The sequence below is a fragment of the Gallinula chloropus genome (genome assembly GCF_964237585.1).
Source record: "Gallinula chloropus genome assembly, chromosome: 3".
Lineage (NCBI taxonomy): Eukaryota > Metazoa > Chordata > Aves > Gruiformes > Rallidae > Gallinula > Gallinula chloropus.
The window spans coordinates 12,536,323-12,556,537 of record NC_140087.1 but is presented as its reverse complement, the minus strand read 5'-3'; the positions used below and the strand labels follow the sequence as shown (position 1 = coordinate 12,556,537).

General features: G+C 39.6%; 1 protein-coding gene across 1 annotated transcript in view; it reads right to left on the bottom strand.

The window, feature by feature from the left end:
- ATG5 (autophagy related 5) overlaps positions 1-20,215 on the bottom strand; it is a 79,630-nt gene that overhangs the window by 12,006 nt on the left and 47,409 nt on the right. The window contains exon 7 of the mRNA XM_084261759.1: positions 13,228-13,345. Coding sequence (XP_084117885.1) covers positions 13,228-13,345 — 118 coding nt within the window. The remainder of the gene's footprint in view (positions 1-13,227; positions 13,346-20,215) is intronic.

Sequence of the window (20,215 nt, the reverse complement as noted above, 5' to 3'; positions counted from 1 at the left end):
CTGGTAAGCCTATAAAATTTGCTATTTTTCAAGAGTCTGACTGGTAACTTAAGTATTTTTATTTTCCTTTAAGTTCAGAAAAATATTTTTCCACTTTATAGCAAAAAAAAAAAAAATCAGACTGATAAAACGTATAGCACACACATGGAGCATTTACAAATAGAATTTGCTCTGTTAATATCATTAATTAGTTAGCAATATTACTAGTAATCACTAGCTACGTGAACAAAAACACTTCAAACATATAGCTCTGAAATGAGTTATGGCCAATTTCTGCTGCATTAGTTTGCAATTTAAATGTGATCTGACTTTGCAACCACCACCTTCCATCTGAGGATGCAGATCCCCAAAAACACAAGTGGCATAATGGCATCTACTTGTGCATCTGGTTCCTGCATCTGGCTTCATTGCTTAAATTGCCAGTGAGTAGCAACAGTTTGCATTAAGATACTGGGCTTGGGGAAGTTTCCCAAAGCATATACACCCGCTGCTTTCTGCTCCTGCAGTGACAATCCCATCAGGAAAAAGAGCAAGGAGCACCAAACACTTTCACCTTTCCAACGACTACAGCCTCTCCGTGCAGTGCCAAGCTGCTGCCTAAGCCTTCAGCTTTGACATAAGGCAAAATGTTTACCTTTAGTTTCTTACTAAATTGGTACAGGTGCCAAATAAGATAGAAAGTACAACTTAATCACTGAATGCAAAGTTATAAAATCTTTTATTAAAACAAGGCATTCAAGAAGTGGGCAACTACTATTAACAAGTGCTGCTGAATCCTTAAAGAAGAGAGTAAGACACAGCAAACACCATTTAATAGCGGGTAAGCGTGGTTGATGTTACTGCTAAGGCTGCTAGTTTTCTCCTAGTTACTTTTTTGGAGGTCCTTCAGCTTTGAAGCTTCTCTTTTTTTTAGATCTTAAGATGCTTGCCTCCTGGGAAAATCAGGATATACCTACATACATCAAGGCAGACTAGAGTAAGACTGCAAGAAAAGCAGTGAAGACGGGAATGTTACTAAGCCCCCTCTACAGATACAGTACGTATACCCAATTTAAAGGTATAGATGTAGCTCAAAGTGGACCAGAACCACTCTCTGGATCTCAGGTTAAGTGCCAGAGAACAACTCATGTCTATTCAGCCAAATTATGTCCCCAACAGAGAATAGGGCTCAGACTCTTAATGCATGAACACTGCTCAGATTCTCTGGGAGACTAGTAAGTAGCCTAAAAAAAAAACCCCGAAACACCCAAGCCAGAGAACTGCTGATAGTCATACAGCACAACCAACACATGTTCTAGCCCCTCTTTTGTTTACTAGTGTAAATAAAAACACTCACATCACAATGTCTAAATCTGATTGTGTCCTGGTTGAGAACTTCACATAGCAAGACTGTGCAGAAGTTTACTGCTGTCTCCCTACAGCTTTGGCAGACCCACTAAAGCCTCCAGCTACACTTTCTTTCACCAGTTACAGCATTAAAAGCAGCATTATGAATGTTAACAGGATGATGATCCCTACTTGAAAAAAAGTATTTTGGAGGACTCACATTTTCTATGAACCTAACCATAACAAATATCACCTCAGCCTATACACTCCATGTACTTTCGCTGTTTCTGACATGCTTGTGTCTGTAAACAAGGATATATGTGGAAACTAGAAGAAAAGTTTGTTGTTGGTTTTTTTTTTTCCCTGTGAAGTTCTTGATGGCTCAGTCATACTGCATGACCTCTGTGATCTCCCTGGGGTGAGACAGCCTGATTTAGATCAGGATTCAAAGAAATCCAATTCTTAACTCTGCTACTGACCTCGGTGTGACCAGGTGCAAGCCATATCACCCCTCAGTGCCTCTAATTTCTCCTTCCTTTTTGTCTCTCTTCACTCATCTTTTGTCTAAGTGATAAAGTCTGGGGGAACACACTGCAATGTTCATACAGTGCATAAAGAACCTGAGGTCTCCTCCTAAAACACACAAAAAAATTCCTTTTAAAACTCAAAATTCACCACAACCAAAACATTTTGTCAAGAATAGTTCAAAGTTGTGCCATAGAAGATTCAAACTGGACATTAGGAAGCATTTCTTTACCAAGAGGGTGGTCAGAGACTGGAAGGGGCTTCCTGGAGACATGGTTGATGCCCCAAGCCTGACAGTGTTTGATTCATTTTGACAATGCCCTTAACAACGTGCTTTAATTTTTGGTCAGCTCTGAATTGCTCCAGCAGTTTTAGGAAAACCTACACCCATGGCAGATTACTGACAGAGAACTTGCCCAACTTCTAGTAATTTCCCCCCAACCTTTTCTCCACTGCCTAGATTTTCAGATCCACAGCATTCCATCGGGGGTTTGGGGGCAGGATGTTGATGTTCCCAGGAAGATCAGCTCTGCTGCAGCCCATGAAGCAGACTGCTCTAGGATGAAAAATCCCACTTCTCTTCTGCAGAGAATTTCCAAAGTGCTGGCTTGTGATTTCCAAACAGAATAAGACAAATTCGCTCTCTGGAGGATTTTACTTTCTCCCTTTCATACTACTACTGTTAATAGTCTTAAGCTTCGTTATGCCTGAATAAAGTCGTTGGCCTTCTGACAAATTTGAAGAGAATAGTCTGGAGTCTGATACTCATATAACTTACTGGGTGGCCGACAGAACAAACTGAGCTGAAGCTGAACAAATTTCCAAAGGCTTGTCAGAAAAACAGGATTGTTTCCCTCTTTGCTGTACTTCTTCCTGCATCTTAGCCTTTCCAAAGTGCGTGCATGTACATGCCCAGGAACAACTTCCAAGTCACAAAGAAAAAGCACATTACTCTTGTGGTATTAGGAAAGTTGCTGGGTAGAAGAAGAAAGACTAGAATACACCATTTCAGCTGGAAGGGACACACAATGATAATCTCCATCCAACTGTTGGTGCAATTCAGAGCTGACCAAAAGATAAAGCATGTTAAGGGCATTGTCAAAATGAATCTAACAGTGACAGGCTTGGGGCATCAACCATGTCTCTAGAAAGCCCCTTCCAGTCTCTGACCACCCTCTTGGTAAAGAAATGCTTCCTAATGTCCAGTTTGAATCTTCTATGGCACAACTTTGAACTATTCCTATATATCCTGTCACTGGATCCCGTGATGAAGAGCTCAGCAACTCACTCTCCAGGTCTCCTCCCGAGGAAGCTGTAGGGAGCAATGCAGTTGCCTCTAAGCCTCCTTTTCTTTAAACTAGGCAAGCCCAAAGTCCTCAGCCACTCTTCATGGGCCATTCCTTCCAGTCCTGTCCCCAGCTTTGTTGCACTCCTCTGGACACATTCAAGGAACTTCACACCCTCCTTAAATTGGGGGGGTTAAGGACTGCACATGGCTTTCAAGGTGAGGCCACTCCAATGGTCAATACAGTGGGATAATCCCCCCCTTTTTACTTGATTATGCTGTGTTTGATACACCCCAGGATGTGGTTTGCCCTCTTGTCTGTCCGAGCTCACTGCTGGCTCATACTGGGCCTGTTACTGACCAGTACCCTCAGATCCCTTTCTGCAGGGCTGCTCTCCAGCCACTCCTCTCACAATTTATACTTGTGCCTGGAGTTACTCTGTACTAGGTGCATTGGACTTGTTAAATTTCATCCCATTTGTCATTAGGCAGGGAGCAGAGGGCACACAAGCTACCAAATGGTAATCCTTGTATAGTTGGTTGAGGTAAACTTGGAGCAATCCTTAAAACAAAGTTATGCTTGCTGTTTCCTACTGTGGTGGTTTGGCCAGGGAGAAAGACCACAACCAGCCCCAGGCCCCCACTGTGTAAGCCAGAATGTTATGCATAAACAGAAGCCCTCTCTGAGTATGCAAAGAGCTTGTTTAGAAACCAGGATGGCTAACAAGAAGCCATATAAACACCATAGCTGCCACACTATAAACCTTTTTGTGTAGTCACGACGAATTAATTCTATATTAATTAATTCTGTAGTCATGACTATTAATTCTACAATCCCCAAATAATCTCTGGACTTCCACCCCTATTGATCAAAAGGCATGCAATTTTAACAGGGAAAAAAAGCATCTTTCAATGTCAACTTTTTAAAAAAAAAAGTAATCAGGGAAGGTAGAAGTGTGTGCACATAAAAAATAAATAATCAAAAAGTCAGTAGTCAGGCAGATGAATGGCAGATGCTGAAGGATAATCCAAACAGATGGCCCAGTTAGGAAAAGAAAACAGGCATAAGTAATGACTCATACAAGAAAGGAGACGTACAGGATGACCTATTAACATGTATAGCTCCACTGAGTCAAGGACACAGGGAGGGTGGAATAACTAGTGGTCTGAAGTTCAGTTCTGACCTGCCAAATGACTCTCACAGTAGAGGAGAAAGTGGACTAGAATTCCTATCACCCGTGAGCTTTTAATCATCTTCAGTGTTCCTGCACACTACAAGACCTCTAACCCTTCATAATACTGTCCTATCTGTGCAGGATCAAAGCATGGCCAGGGCCTTGGAGAAGTATTTCAACACTGCACAGCAGTGGCCAGCCTGCACAGAGCACAAGCAGTCAGACTTACAGGTTAAGCAAAAGCTTCCCAAGTTTGCTCACCACTGGAGCAGCCAGGACTGGGATGATGCTGTGTGGCTCCTCTTCTTGCTGTGCAGCTAAAACCCAGGTCCAGCTAATTCTGACCTCAGACAGCACAAGCTCAGGCATATTTCATGTCAACCCAAAGACATTCCCACTGCATCCATTTACCTCCCATTACACTCTTTGTCACTTGCATTAAGATTAGGAGCTTACATGGCAAATCAAATTTAAATTTGATTTTCGTTTTGACTAATTTACTGGAAGTCAATGCTTAGGAAACTGAGGGAGAACTAAACCAATTAATATGCAGTCTCTCATACAACATACATTTAAAGAAGCCGAGTTAATTGAAAACAGTTGATCCCTAATTTTACAAAATTATTCAGTACAGCAAGTCTTAAGAGAAAAATCCTGGAAGTCTTTTTGATCCTTGTTTTATTTCTGAAAGAACTAATGACACTGCTGTAGAAAGAGGTCAGTTCACACAGCTTTTCTGAATGAACAACAATGCTGTGAAAACCGGGATTGATTGATAGCCTACTGTTTGCGTCATTATGTCCAAATGTTTACCACTTGAGTCTTCAAGGAAGCATGAGACTAAAATCAAAACAAGTTTTATGAAGACTTCAACAACACTGGCAAATTAAAATTGTATCCAGAACTGTTTAGACATGATAGCAGCAGAAGAAAACAGTTTCCTTCTGCGTTGTACAGTTTTTATCTTCGCTTTATGCACAATGTCTTAATTTTTTGGTGTGGAAGAGGAAAGAAGCCTTTCCTTCCCCCAGAACAACTCTGTTTTCTATCATTTTAACCCTTTGCATCTTCAAAGCATTCTGTTGAACTCAGCCCTGTTTCCTCTTGCAGTTCTTGCTCTGTACTTATGCAAGATCACATTGTGTTCATCCCCTTCTCCTAAGAAGATGAGTCACCATTTCTAAACGAACTGTTTACAATATTAGGATGTTCTTTTACAGGAGCTTCAAAATGCCTACTAATTTTTTTTTTTTTAATTGCTGTAAATTATTCACATGCACTTTTTCAGATTTGATAAACTCCAAAGTTCAGAACTGATATCACTACTTCTGGAAACAAAGGCCCCTTAATTAGCAGCAGGAATACCTATCGTCAGGTGCATAAAGCCATGGGGAAATTCAGCATGACCTCTCCAGCAGTGACAGGTAGATAACACTTAGTTTTACTTATCTGTCATAAACAACATTGTTGCTGTAAGCAGATAGCCTCATCTACCCAATCTCAGTAAGACAGAGGTTATTAGACAGCAGGGAAAAAATAGCCACGGTGCTATCTCCTTCAGGCACAGATAATTAATTTTGTTATTCAGCAGTTTTGAGGAGGAACGCCCATAAGTAAGGTTGTATTTGCATGCAACCTCACGCATGCAAATACCTGCATGCAACCTCATTGCATGCAACCTCATTGGCAGGCAACAACAGGGTCGTCTTTAACATCTTCTCTTCCTTACCTGCATAAAAAAACCCGTAGCCATGCAGTCTAAGGGGACCACAAGTAATATGAAGCTTCACCCTAGCCTGTTCCTCTAAGATACACTAAATCTTCTCACAAATAGTAATAACTCAAGTTATTTAAAAGACCACCTAATTTTCTGGAACTGGAACTACTGCTGACAATTCCACTTTACCACACAAGAACTGTCCAATTAAAGGATCAACTTTTGTCTGTGCAAGTGGTATCCACAAGCATAGGAAAAAAGATCAGACAATGAGTTTACAAGCTGTAGCATGAATAATCAGAATAATCTGATTCTAACCCTGGAGTCCTCATGAATGGGTGTTTCATATTAAAATAAAAAAGAGACATCTGTCATGAGCTTAGATTCAAAAACTACACGATGCACAGCCTGTGAGAAATAAACCTAGGACTTTGGACTGTTGGCTGGAAAGGATCTTTGTACAATTTCAGGAGTGTAAAATGGTGAACAAAAAAGGAGAGTTTTATTTTGGACTTCCTTGAGTAACCAGCATATTAGTCTCCCTGGATAACACCTCAAAACCAAGAGTTCTAAACCAGGAAATGGAAGAATGTTGACAGACAGATACACAGTCCTGTAGGGTTTTGAGTATTTTAGATTTTAATACCCAGTGGTACAAAAAATCGTTGGAAAACTCAAAGAAATGGAATTATAGATAATAGGTCACTGTAGAACAGAAAGGATAGAAAGCACAAAGAAAAAACTAAAGCAGAAGTGACACAATGACTAACTACTTCCCTGAAGGTCTATTAGGAAATCAGCTAAAGTTGGAAAAACTACAAAAACTTACACGACTGTGGTGAGTTTGTTGGTCAAAGAAGTAGAAGACCCAATTTTAAAGAATGCAAACGCAGACATGAAAAGCAGAAGAATGATCAGCAAGAGGTATGTATGACTAGAATAGAAGCATTGAAGAAACATTGTGCAGGAAAAAGAAAGGAAACAGCTGTGGAGACATCGACGTGAAAGAAAATAAGATGGGTCAAGACAAGTTGAAAAACAGAACTGAAAAACAAATACAACTCTTCCATGATGCTGGGATCAAGGTCAGAAATAAGCAACATTGCACAAAACCCCTCAATGACCAGCTTGCCTCAGATTTAAGTATGAACAACTAGGGAGGAACAAACGCAAAACCAAAATGCAGCAGCCCTCTTCCCCAATTCCCACATTCCCAACTGAGAACTAAGCACAGCTAGATATGCTCAAATTGTGGATCTTGCAAAGGTTTACTTTAAAAGACTGAAAACTGACATGACATCACGCATCTTCTAGTAAGGACTCCTGATAACGCAAGGAGGTCAGAAAACGCAGTCCATGAACAGCAAGCCAAGTATTATCTATACAGCCACCAGTTGTATTTTAGTTGTATGCAGCTTCTAGATGAATTTTAGTGAAAAATAATTATGGATATACATTAAAAACGTACTAATATATAACATTGCTTTACCCAAAGTAAAATTTCAGACTGAGGTGTCTTTCATTTATGAACAGCTGTGGAACTGGGAAATTATAATTTACTATTGTAATAACCAAGTAATAACATGACTTAAAGAGAGATTACAGTAGGCTGCAATACGGAGGAAGTGATTAGTGGGTTAATTTGTGTTTGAGAATATTAATTCTAATATTTATTAAATGTGAAAAGTAGAACATCGCTGCTCAACTTTCACGTCAAGGCAGGAGGATCAGAACAAAGAAAAAAATTGAAACAAATTAAATGCATCAGTATTAAATGCAAGGGGATGCACTTTGTGATGACTTGTGCTTTCCATTTCTGTTGCCTCATAACCAAAACTGCTGCCCATGAAGCAGCTAAATAAGCACGAAGGAAAAAGAAAAACTACTCAGCTAATGAGAAATTACCTGATTTCTCATGCTTGGTGTCTAAATACTCATTTAGACAGAAAATTAGAGAGGATTATATTAGATCAGTTCTAACCTAGTGGTTCTGGAAGAAAGTAATGTATAGTACTGCAGTAGGAGTACTGTAAGGTGAAAAAAGCATCTTCACTGAAGATTCTCTCAACATGGTATTATTCTTAAAGATGCTTACTACTAATAAACGTAGTTATCCTCCCTGTTATTCTAGAGGAACAGGGTATTCTTTGCAGTCAAGACAATTAATGTAACTGTCAAAAACTTTAAGAGCTACGCTGGCTTCTTAGTGCTTGTTCTAATTCTGAGTACTGCTTTTCTTCACACTTTCTGATTGTTATGGGGAAGGTATAAATTGCTTGATAGGCATTTTCCCAAATGGTTTCCCAACGGCCATTCTCTCTGCAAGAGCTCCACTGCAGTGATTAAGGACAAAACCAGATCGAGCTAACACTCCTGGTAGTCTGTAGAATTAAAGGACAGACTCTTGAGTAAGGCGTCATTTGCCCACGACAAAAAAGCTTTCTTATCTATCAGCTTTCCTCTGATGAATAGTTTAAGCAGATGAAACTATTTAGCAATCCAGAAATGTGAGCACTGTACAGCAGTCATTAAGCAGGTTAACAGATACACAATAGAATAGAGGACCAGTTTGTGGAGAGATGGGGAAATATGGGTTGGGATAACAACTGATCAAGTTTTTAATATTTAAAGCACTTCAACAAACAATAAAAGCCTCGAATAAATAGTTTCATAAGCTAATTTAAATAAAACTCAGTATCTAGTTAACTACCCATAGTGTGTAACAGTCCAAAGTAATGCTGACACAGTGTTTTAAAAGATCATTTTTCTATCAGCGTTTCAATGTCACTATTCTATACGATCTACTTCTGACAACGTTCTTAATGTTGTGTTTTCAACAGTTGATAATCAATGCATATATTCAATCCACATATATACATTTTTTCATTGAAATATTTTTTCTCAGCACAGTTAAAAGACAGACTTAATTATATCCATGTTTCCTAAAGCAGAGGCATATAGACACTGTGGGTGGTTCTTGAAACCCTTCCCTCCTCCTTCTTGTGGTGGTCCCTAAGTATCTGGCAGCAGGAACAGCTCACATATATGTCTACAAATGCAGAGTCTGAAAATCATATATTCTGTGTTCCCACGGCACAAAGCTCAGTTACGGATGTCACTATAGACAAGCAATCACCACAATTACCATGAAGCTTCCAGTTGAATGAAATGTCACTGGAAAAGAGAAAACCAGAGAGGAAACAGGAAAAAAAAAGAAGTGCAACACATGGAGAAAAACAGTGAGAGAGAGAAGCTCACATTGATTGTGTTGAACTGACAAAAGGATGCAGCTAATATCACCAATATATTAAATTCACTAAAGATGGAGATTAAAAAATGGTCTTGGAAAAATATCTAAATCACTTTTTGAAAACAAGAGTGAAAAAGCTTGAAAACAATATGCTTCACCAATATATATTATGTTTTTCAGCATATCTTTGATGACATTCTACTTTCTTCCTCTTGGTCAAAAAATTAAGTAGATCTGAACTTTAATAACACTGAATACATTTTACAAGAATGAAATTCAGAAGATAGCAAACCCATCTAATCAGTCTTGATCACAAGTTACTTTTCTTCAGAAACTATTTCATCAAGATTTTCCTGTGGAAAAAGACTGTACTACCATTGTCATTTTATAGACCACACACTGAAGTTAAAGGGACATTCTGGCCAGACACATCCATTTTTTTTGGAGGACAGGAAAGAAGAGGAGTAATGAGAAGCCTGAAACTCTACTTGAGAGAGTGCCTGGTGTTAGTACACTCAGTGCCCTGGAGCTCTCACTGATTCCAAGTACAAACAAGCCGCTCTGCAGAACGCTCACGTTGATCTCAGAATGTTTCTGGTGCTCCTCTCTGTAAAACGGGTGGTTTTCTAACACTCAGCTTGCCTAGTATCACATATGAAGGAACTTCCAAGGAGAGCAAGAACTGAATTCAATTCCCAAAGCCAGTATTCAGCTGCCTAAATTATCATACTTCCTGAAGTACATATATTCCCCATCCATCATTTCAACAAGCTGCATAATGATCAGGGTGCATGGGTATGAAAGTTAAGATTGTACAGGCAATACAAAATTTCAAGTACTCCATTTCAAATGGATCCAGCCACATTGGAATAAAAGCATTTCTGCATAGCTTCCCAGGTTTTGAAAAAATACTTGCAACTTGGCTTCTCACATGCCCATAAACTAGATAAACACCCAGGTCTGCAGTCTCCGCTCTGTTCTGAGCTGATGGAGGAGAGGGAAAGCATGTTAAACTCTCAATAAGCCAGCATCAGAGAGAAAACGAGTTGACTGAGTGGGTTTCATGGAGACTTCAGCAGCAAGGATGAGTAGTCTCAGGAGTCTAGTATACTAGCTGGTAAAAGGAGAAGTACATCCCGTTGGGGTCACTTATATTTCTATAGGCACAACTCAAAAGTGGCACTACACAGTCCTGTTGAGTTACTGTTGGTTGGTTTGTTTGGGTTTTTTTTTAATAGCTCAAAGCTGTATGAGAGCATGGAAGCTTAACATGGTGCACATTACATCTGAATATTGTATGAGTTGAATGGATTAAGTTAAGGAAGAGAATAATCAAAGTTCACTTCTTGGTTAAGTTCAATCATCAGTGACCACAGTATGATGAACTGAAGTAGTCAAGCCTAAACCTGTGCTGCCCTCACACTTAAGTGCACTGACCTAACCCAGTGCCGTTCCTCAGCTGTAAGAATCACTGCTGTCAAAGACATCCATCTTTTCATGTCATCTCTTACTCTGATTCCTTCTCTGTCTATCCTCCATTTTCTTCTAGTTCTGCTCCTTCCTGATCTATGCCCTAAATATTTTTTTTCCTTTCTATGTTGCCAGGATTACTGTTCTACTTTGTATTACTGTCTGGGGAGCAGCCTACTCACATAGCAAACCCTGAACAAGTTTTCCTTAGTCCTTTATCTAACTAGCTCCAGCTCCATCTGATGACCTATCCACTTGCATCTTCCTTTTCTGCCAGTGTAAACTGCCCTTCTTTTCCATTTTGATTCAATTTGTTCCTCCAAGTGGGTCTCCAGACCACCTGAATCACTTTGCCAGCAGGACTTCCATTCCCATTCTTTCACAGATGCCTTACACAATCTCAGCACATGACCCACATGCAATATCGGTTCTTTTCCTGCCTCATCCTTTCATCATCTCCTATCCTGCTTACTTTGTCCAGGTGTTCATGGTTATGTCAGTTTTTGGCTTTTGCCCCAACCTCTTTCATCCTGCCACGCTGTTTATAGTCGCTCTCCCCATCACATTTAATGACTCCCAGACCTGTCATTTTCTTTCGAGTTACTTGCTCGGTCAGTCGGCCTCACCCTACACTGGCTCTGTGTGTCAGTCTACCCCTGTATCTCCTCAAGAATTCACGTTATTTTCTGCATTTAGCTCAGACATCTTATCTTCTGCTACCTACCAGAAAAGGAGAACACTCAGCATGTTAGAGGAAGAACGGAACGATGCAACAAAACACAGTTGTATTACAGGAGAAATTCTGCTGAATCCCAGATAGCTCATGCCCACCTGAGGGATCAGTTATTAAACTCAAAAGTCTGCAGGCTGCTCAGTAGAATCTTAAGGATCAAAACTAGGCCAATTTTAAGCAGATTTATACAGGAACAGACAAGCATGTTCCAATACAAGGAAATCCTTTCACCAAATTTGAAATGGCTCCTCTTTAGTATAAGGATAGTACCTATTTTAGTTTCTTTTCTTCCAAGTAATCACCATTTGTTGCCCCTACTGAGTTAATAGCATAGTGGGGTTTTTTTTGAGTCTTTAACAACAAAGCAAGCAATTAGGATAGCACATTTCTATTCTGCTGTGAAAGGCTGGTGCATTTGTTGACATCTGAAAAGAAGGCCTACTAATGGGAAACATCAAGTTACTGGTACTCAGATAAAATTACATTACATTCATGCTTTTAATAAAGGCACTAACTAGAACATTCACCATCTGCAGCTTTAGCAAATCCATATTAAAAATATCATTCATTATATACTGGGGTAACTTTTGCATAAATGTTTTTTGACTTTCTTTCATTTAATTTCTGCTCCTGTCTGCCTTCCAAGCCAAAATGCATCATCCTTCTGACTTTTTTTTTTTTTTTAAATTCACTTTGTACCTTTTCACTAGTGCCTGTAGGATCCTCACACTTAAGTACCTAAAGATGATTAAACTCGGTTGAGCTAACCTTCAAGTATCTTGCTACATCTTTTGGACATTTAGCTGAAAGCATTCCCTAAAATTATACTCCAAAATCTATACTAGCTTTAGGAAAAACGGACACGTGGCCAGCAACATTCCCTATTTTTTTTTACCTTTTGTTATTTTTGGAAATTGTTTCCATGTGTTCACAAGTATTAAACAGTGATCAAAAAAAACCTATTGAGATTTCAGTCACTTGATTCCCAAGATCCCCTGTCTCAGAGCTTGTTGCACTGATTTCAGATTTAGTGCTTTGCTGTGAAAAGGTGCTGATACTACCCCAGTGAATCCTGTGTCAATATATTGTCTAGAATATCAGATATTTCTCAAAACAAATTGCAATCTTTTTGACTGAGTTATCCATTTACAGGTACTGATTAGACAACACCAAGAACAAGATGAAAACCATTTAACACGAAATAATTTTTATCTTAATTTGTAGAGTACATAACTTCCACATTTATACCACCTAAAAAGCATATCAGAGCTCCAGTATTCGTAATCTTTGATCAAAAATAACATTGGAAATGCTTATTTTTCTGCCTAAGCGTTGATTAACCAAGTCTATTGTATGAAATGATGTAATGCTTCTGTTGACCTTGATTTAAGAATACTTTTTTTAAATGCAGAAAATAACACGTGAATTTTTTTATTAAGAACAGACAGTAAGACAACAGAGTAGACAAATTTTAAAAATAAAGCTTCCAGAGATTAATTTTTCAGGACTGCACAAGGACTCAATCTTATCCCCTCCAACCACTGCAGGGCCAGGAAAGAGTGAAGTCTGAAACTCTGGTACAGAGACGTAGTTCAACCTCCAAAATCCCCATACTAAAAAACCTAAAAACAACAAACCCCCCAGAACACACAAGAAAAAAACCCCAACAACCCAAACCAAAAAACAAAACCCAACCCAAAAACAAAAAACCAGAAATATTATTGGACAAAGTTGTTTCTACAGTACCTTCAGGGGTGATAGCACCAGGACACACGTCTTTCAGCAGATCTCCCAAAGTATGCAACTGTCCTCCTGAATCAATTGGTCGAAATAGCTTCTGTATAAAAGGTCTCTCTGTTGTTGCCTGTTTTAATAACAAAATTAGGAACACCAACAATTTAAAGACCATGCAAATATGTAGTATTACTACTCGAGACAGGCAAAAGATAGGACAGAACAAAGGTTGCAGCGGAAGAAACACCTTGCATTTCCATTTCTCCCCCTGCCCCCATCCAACCTTGCATTCCAACCACATAATGGTTGTTTGTTAACAATTTAAAGTTGACACTCCAGAAAACTGTGAAGATCATTTATAAACAGTGCCATGGATATAAAAGTGTTATGCTCTTTCTATTTATTTCTTTATTTAAATAAAAAGGCCTTCTGTTATGGGAATAAAATCTCAAACAAAACATTTCAATGTATTCTCAATTTAAGAAAAAGAAGCAGTGAGCAAACTTAGGAGCTCACCACACACCTCTGCTTTGCCAAGGCAAACAAATATCCAATAACTTCTGCAACAGTCTGTCTTCCTCCTTTTAGAAACACGTTATGTACTTTCAATGGCAAAGATGTACCTCAAAGATGGCTCAAGTCAGGTGCATTTCCCACCCCTCCCCGTAGATTTCATGTTGGAAAATTCAAAATATTTCAGCTACAAGAAATAATAAAATCAAAGAAAAAAGGAAAAGGAAAAAAAGGCACTGTGGTTTGACAGACAACCTAGAGTCTTCTGCCTACTTCAGGAATTAGTCCAAAGAACACACATGCCCCACTTCTGCTGCAGATACACACAGGAATTCAGAATGATCTCAACCATGGGCCCTGTCAGATAGCACACACTGTTGGAATTTCTTTTGGAGACAAAAGCAGCAAATCATTTTACTGCTTAGGTTCACAACTCCAGGCAACACAACTCCTGATGCTGCAGAAGCAGCAGAGTAGCTTATGAGCTCTACAGGTGCAGCTTTCCAAGAACTGTGGCTATGTAGAGGTGACCCCCTTCTCTGAGGATCTGTGTAAGCAACGCCAGGATCAGGAAGCATCTTGTACTGAAAGGACAGGGAAAGGGTGTTTTTTCCTGACAACCTGACCTCTCCTCCCAATCGGGGCACCTGAGGTAGAAACGAGAAGTTAAAGACCACACACTCAACCAACTCAAAAATGTTGTGGCAAGCTTTAAATTGTTGCTGACAAAATCCTGCTAGCAGCTAACTCCAGAAAGCAGCTAAGTGGCCTGCAATACGGGTGACTGGGCTCCAGTAAACTACACTTTCATCACATACTATCTTAATTGGAAAAAGCAATACAAGCCACTGCCCCTTTCAAATTTAGTTTCCTACTGCTCAGAAAGTGGATCCTGTCCTACTACTGTAAGTAAAAAACAGAAACAAAACAATGCAACTCAACATCAAGAAATATTTTATCTCTGGGTGTCAGATTTTGGAAAAAAACAACAAGCAAATATAATAAAAAACACTGGAAAAGATAAAAATTAATTTTGAAAGCAAGTTATGATGGGGTCTCTGTCACCTACCTACATGAAAAGCCACAAGCAGTGGATTAACTGTGATAACTTAATTGTTATTCACCTCTCAAACAGCAGGGCAAGAAGTATGGCACACTACCTCCAAGTAATCCCAGAGCAGTACAGCGCAGAACTGTTGACACACAGCTCCCTGTTACTTCTTGCCAATAGTCTCCAGTTTTTTCTTATGAAGACTGATCAGAAGGAGCTGACTAGCTGCTATAGTCAATGCTCTGTGTCCTCAGGGTAGCAGAACGTGGACACAAACAGCGCTAATGAAATGTCTGAACGTTTGAAAAATGGTGGGAGGCACACAGCCAACAGGAACCATCTCAGACAGATCTTGAGAAGTGAACTCTGGCATGTTATAGTGAAGAAGTGTCCCTCCAAAACATTAAAAAAGACGACAAAACATTGTTATAGCCAAAACTACTTTCTATCGAGTTTATTACAACAAAAAAATTACATCAGTTATTCACAGAACTCTAATCCAAACTCCCAAGTGCTTACCATCCAAAGGAGCAGAAGTGGAAATAAACACCAGAATGAGGATTCAGGCAAAGGTGGTTACCATCAATAAACTTTTAAGTTTTGCAGTTTATCATTATTTATTAGTAAAATACAAGCAGTTTCCCCCCTAGTTAGAATAATGTAATGCCAAGAGGGAAAAGCCAAAGATGTATTTTCTGAAGTCCCCCACATAGTTGACTGCTGCAAAGCAATATCCTCAGCTGCTATCATGAAATACTTCAGAAAATGAATTAAATTTTGTAAAGTGTTGAGCAATACCAGTGTAGTGATGTAAATAAAAATCACAGGTCTCCATCAGCATTAGATTTATAAAAGTAACTGCGTGTTGTTTATACAAAGATCATGGTTCACAAAGACAATCCTGCAGGCAGAGTATTACCCCAACAGGCTCACACTTCTTCTCTCCAATGTAGTAGTTGCTTTGTACATTTTAAAAGTCAAGAGACAAGTCCCATCCTACAATGCAGGATGTTTACAGGATACCTTTGACATGCAGGAGCATAAATAATTTTAGAAAAATCACCCCTTTCAAACTGCACTGGCTAGTAATATAAGCCTAACTTGACTACAGCTTTCTACTCCAGTGTTTACTACAACAATACACAAAGGAATAGCAGCATGAGTAATTCCTTACATAACGCTGTGTTTTGTCCAGTATTTGCTTAATCAACCATGCAAAACAGTACTACCTGTAACCTAACCCACAAAGACATCACTGCCTAACTATTACCTGACAGTGATTTTAAGTCATTCTACGTCAGGCCTAGAGCATGTGTTTGTACAGCACCCATCCTTTTTTTTAGCTTCATCAGAATATAGCACAGCCTCAATGTAGCTGCGAGCTGTTCAAAAGATGCTGGATGCATTTGCAGGACACAACAGATGAGAATCAACTAGCAATTGCTGATGACAGATCTACCAGGGAATGTCTTCAAGTAGATGAGCAAGCAAAGACATCCCCTGGGCCAGAATTTGCAGTGAATTTTAACTGATCATGTCTGCAATTTAGTAACAAATCATCGTTTTTTGAATGAAAGCAAATATTCAACTCAAGTTAATGTTTTCTAGAAAGCTGGACTGGTTGACTACAACTGAAATGCCTCATTCTTCTACACCACTACACAGCACCACAAATCCTGTGCTTTGCAGGACAAATGAAGATTTCAGTCTTTTTAAAGATAGTTTAAACAGTAACAGGGATAGGAAGGTGACAGTGAAAAAATTACACTACAGTGAGAAAAAAAAAATTAAAATTTTCTATTCAGCTACACCAGCATTGGGAGGACACAGGTGAGGGAAAGTTTTCAGAGGCCCTTTGAGGCAACATAAAAAGCCTCACAAGACCAGAGTCAAGCTATATAGTTACATACTGTGCTAGCAGTAACAACTCTTTCTTCCTTATCATCCTGCCAAAAGAAGAGCAGTCAGCTCTCCTTGTCCTTTTCATAATCAACAGAACATTAAATACTACATGAAATCCACAGTTTAATTAGTCAGATATTTTATACAAGATGCATCTTGAAATGAAGATGTAACTCATGACCTGCTGGAGTTTAATCTGGAAAAAACACAGAGTTCCCAGTATTTCCATCTAGAGGAAGGGATTTGGATTTTCTGCCTGAACACTCCACTGCTACCCTAACAGTATGCAAAGAAATAAAAGTTACCATACATACTGAACCCACAAAGTAAAAAAAGATTTTCTTATAATTCCCACATGTGAATAAGCTGGCAGCCTAAAACTGCAAAATTCGAGACTTCCCTACATACTCCATCATATTTTCAGTAACTTGTCAAGCTCATGGTCTGTGCTGTTTTGTAATGAAGTGCTTTACACTAAAACCCAAAAATTTATCATAATATAAATTTATCATTTTGTTTAAACTGATTTAAACTCAACCAAGAAGCTTTAAAAGTATCAAGAGTTTACATAGTGATTTAAGTTATTTTATATAAAAATAAAGTACAGGAAAATTAACTCCTCCCCCAAAATAAAATTAATCCTATACATTTTATTAGATATTTACTCAAAAGTCCATTTCCATGTATTTTCTAATATGCCTTCTGCTTTGTAGAGATGTTTTCAATTAAAAATCTCAATGCACAATGAAAAAGCGACTAATTGAAAAGATGACAAATTGCTGTAGTCACAGAGCCACCACAATACCATGTCTGTCGGCGAGCAAAGATACTGCAGAGCCCCATCTGAAATACTGCTCTTTCACTGGTGCTGAAATGCAGCTTTTCTGCTGGTATTTCTGGGTGTGTATATCTTTGGCTTCTTTTTGCTTAATATTAGACCAGAATCACCGAGTACATTCCTTGTGGAAAAGACATGATGTTTCTGCTCGGGGTTTGTTTATTTTTAAGAGACTCCATTCACTGAAAACTAGACAGGCTGGTTATCAGCCCGCAAGATTAGAGTCAAGTGGCAGCTAAGACTGAAAATCGCCAATAAAACCAGGTAAGAAAGAACTTGTGTCAGAATGGGAAAGTCCTATTTCTGGGTGTGTAGTAGAAACAAGTTCCACAGGCTCAGCCTAAGGTGGCCTTCCTCAGCTTGCCTACCTCTCATCACAATTATTACAAATTTAATAGTTATCTACATCTACAATTGCTTACACTGCTGCACATACTGTTTTTCATTCAGAAACTAGTCACATAGAAAAAAGGGCTATGCAGTTCTTTAAGCTCCTTTCATATCACAGAATCACTAGGTTGGAAACGACCTTTGAGATTGAGTCCATCCTCTACTAAACCATATCCCTGAGCACCTCATCTACTCCTCTTTTAAACACATCCAGGGTCAGTGACTCAATCACCTCCCTGGGCAGCCTGTTCCAATGCCCAATAACACTTTCAGTGAAGAACTTTTTCCTAATGTCTAATCTGAACCTGCTCTGGCGCAGCCCAAGTCCGTTCGCCCTCATCCTATCACCTGTCACTTGGGCAAAGAGGCCAACACCCATCTCTACAACTTCCTTTCAGGTAACTGTAGGCAGTGATAAGGTCTCCCCTCAGCCTCCTCTTCTGCAGGCTAAACAACCCCAGTTCCCTCCTTGTAAGTTTTGCTCTGCAGCCCCTTCACCAGCCTGGATGCCCTTCTCTGGACACACTTCAGGACCTCAATGTCATTATTGTAGTGAGGGGCCCAAAACTGAAAGCAGTATCTGAGGTGCAGCTTCACCAGTGCCAAGTACGGGGGTACAGTCTCTTCCCTGGACCTGCTGGCCACACTATTGCTGACACAAGCCAAGATGCCATTGGCCTTCTTGGCCACCTGGGCACACTACTAGCTCATATTCAGTCTGCAGTCAACCAACACCCCCAGGTCCTTCTCTGCCAGGCAGCTTTCTACCCACTCTTCCCCAAGCCAGTAGCACTGCATGGGGTTGTTATGTCCCAAGTGTAGGACTCTTCACTTGGCCTTGTTGAATCTCAACCTGTTGGTCTCAGCCCATCGATCCAGCCTGTCCAGATCCCTCTGAAGAGCCTCCCTACCCTCAGGCAGATGGACACTTCATCCTAGCTTAGTGTTGTCCTCAAACTTACTGGAGGAACATTCAATCCCTTCATCCAGGTCATTGATACAGATATTGAACAGGACTGGACCCAGGATTGAGCCCTGGGGGACACCAGCTGGATTTAGCTCCCTTTGCCGCAATTCTTTGGGCCTGGACATCCAGCCGGTTTTTTACCCAGCAGAGGGTGAGCCCGTCCAGGCCAGTGGCAGCCAGTTTCTCAAGCAGAGTGCCATGAAAAACTGTGTCAAAGGCTTTGCTGAAGTCACGGTACCCTACACATCCACTGCCTTTTCCTCACCCACTAAGTGGGTCACCTTGTCATAGAGGGTGATCAGGTTAGTTTGGCAGGACCGGCCTTTTGTAAACCCATGTTGACTGCGCCTGATCACTGGGTTGTCGTGCATGTGCTGTGTGACAGCACTCGAGATGACCTGTTCCTGATACCTACAGAGTAAGGCCAACAGGAACAGTTAAGTGGCTTCTGGCAAAAGTCACCAATGAATAAAAAACCCACCACGTCAGAGAGCATTTACAGGTGTAAACAACTAACATTAGATAGCCAAAACAAGCCAGCAAGGCAGCCTGTGCAACAAATAGTATCAGTGATGTAGGAGGGAGAACATTTGAATAGCAGGTCAAACACTGGCTATCATCACCTAGAAAAACAAACAGGCCACTACACAGCAAAGATTCTTTTCTGATACAAGACATAATTAAAGCAAAAATCCTGTTTGATTCTTACATCTTCATTAGATGTTTGAGAAAAAAAAAAAGAAAAAAGAAATTATGTATTCCTTTCCACTTCACATCTTGTATGGTAGCAAATAAAACTCAAAAATGGTTTTTATGTCAGAGAAAACTAAAAATATTGATACTTATTATGATCCCAAGACAACATTTTTTACTTTGGCTTTAAAATTTTCAGTGGAAGATACTGAAGTCTTACACTCCAAAATACATCTATTAAAGCAACTCAAAGCAAGTTGCCTGCAAGAAGCAAAATGCCAGGTCAATTAAATGAAAACTCTGATACAAAAGGATCTGCTAAAACAGGAAGACTTCCCACGGACTCTGGAATTGTTATCTCCAAAGATTTCCAGAGGAGGAAAAGAATCTTAGCCACTGTGTATCTTTGTTAAATTATACACAGTTTATCATTGGGCTTTACTTGGATAAATATGATAAAGCCAAACACGAAATAAATGCATTACATTCGATGTCCTCAGATGACTGGAGTTATAATACAGGAGAAACACCACAATGCTAATATACTGACCAACTAAAACCAAACAACACATATGTGAGATTGTTAGTTTAATAAGTGCCTCTCAAACATCCTTGTATCATTTTTTTCCTACTAGTCCAGTATTTC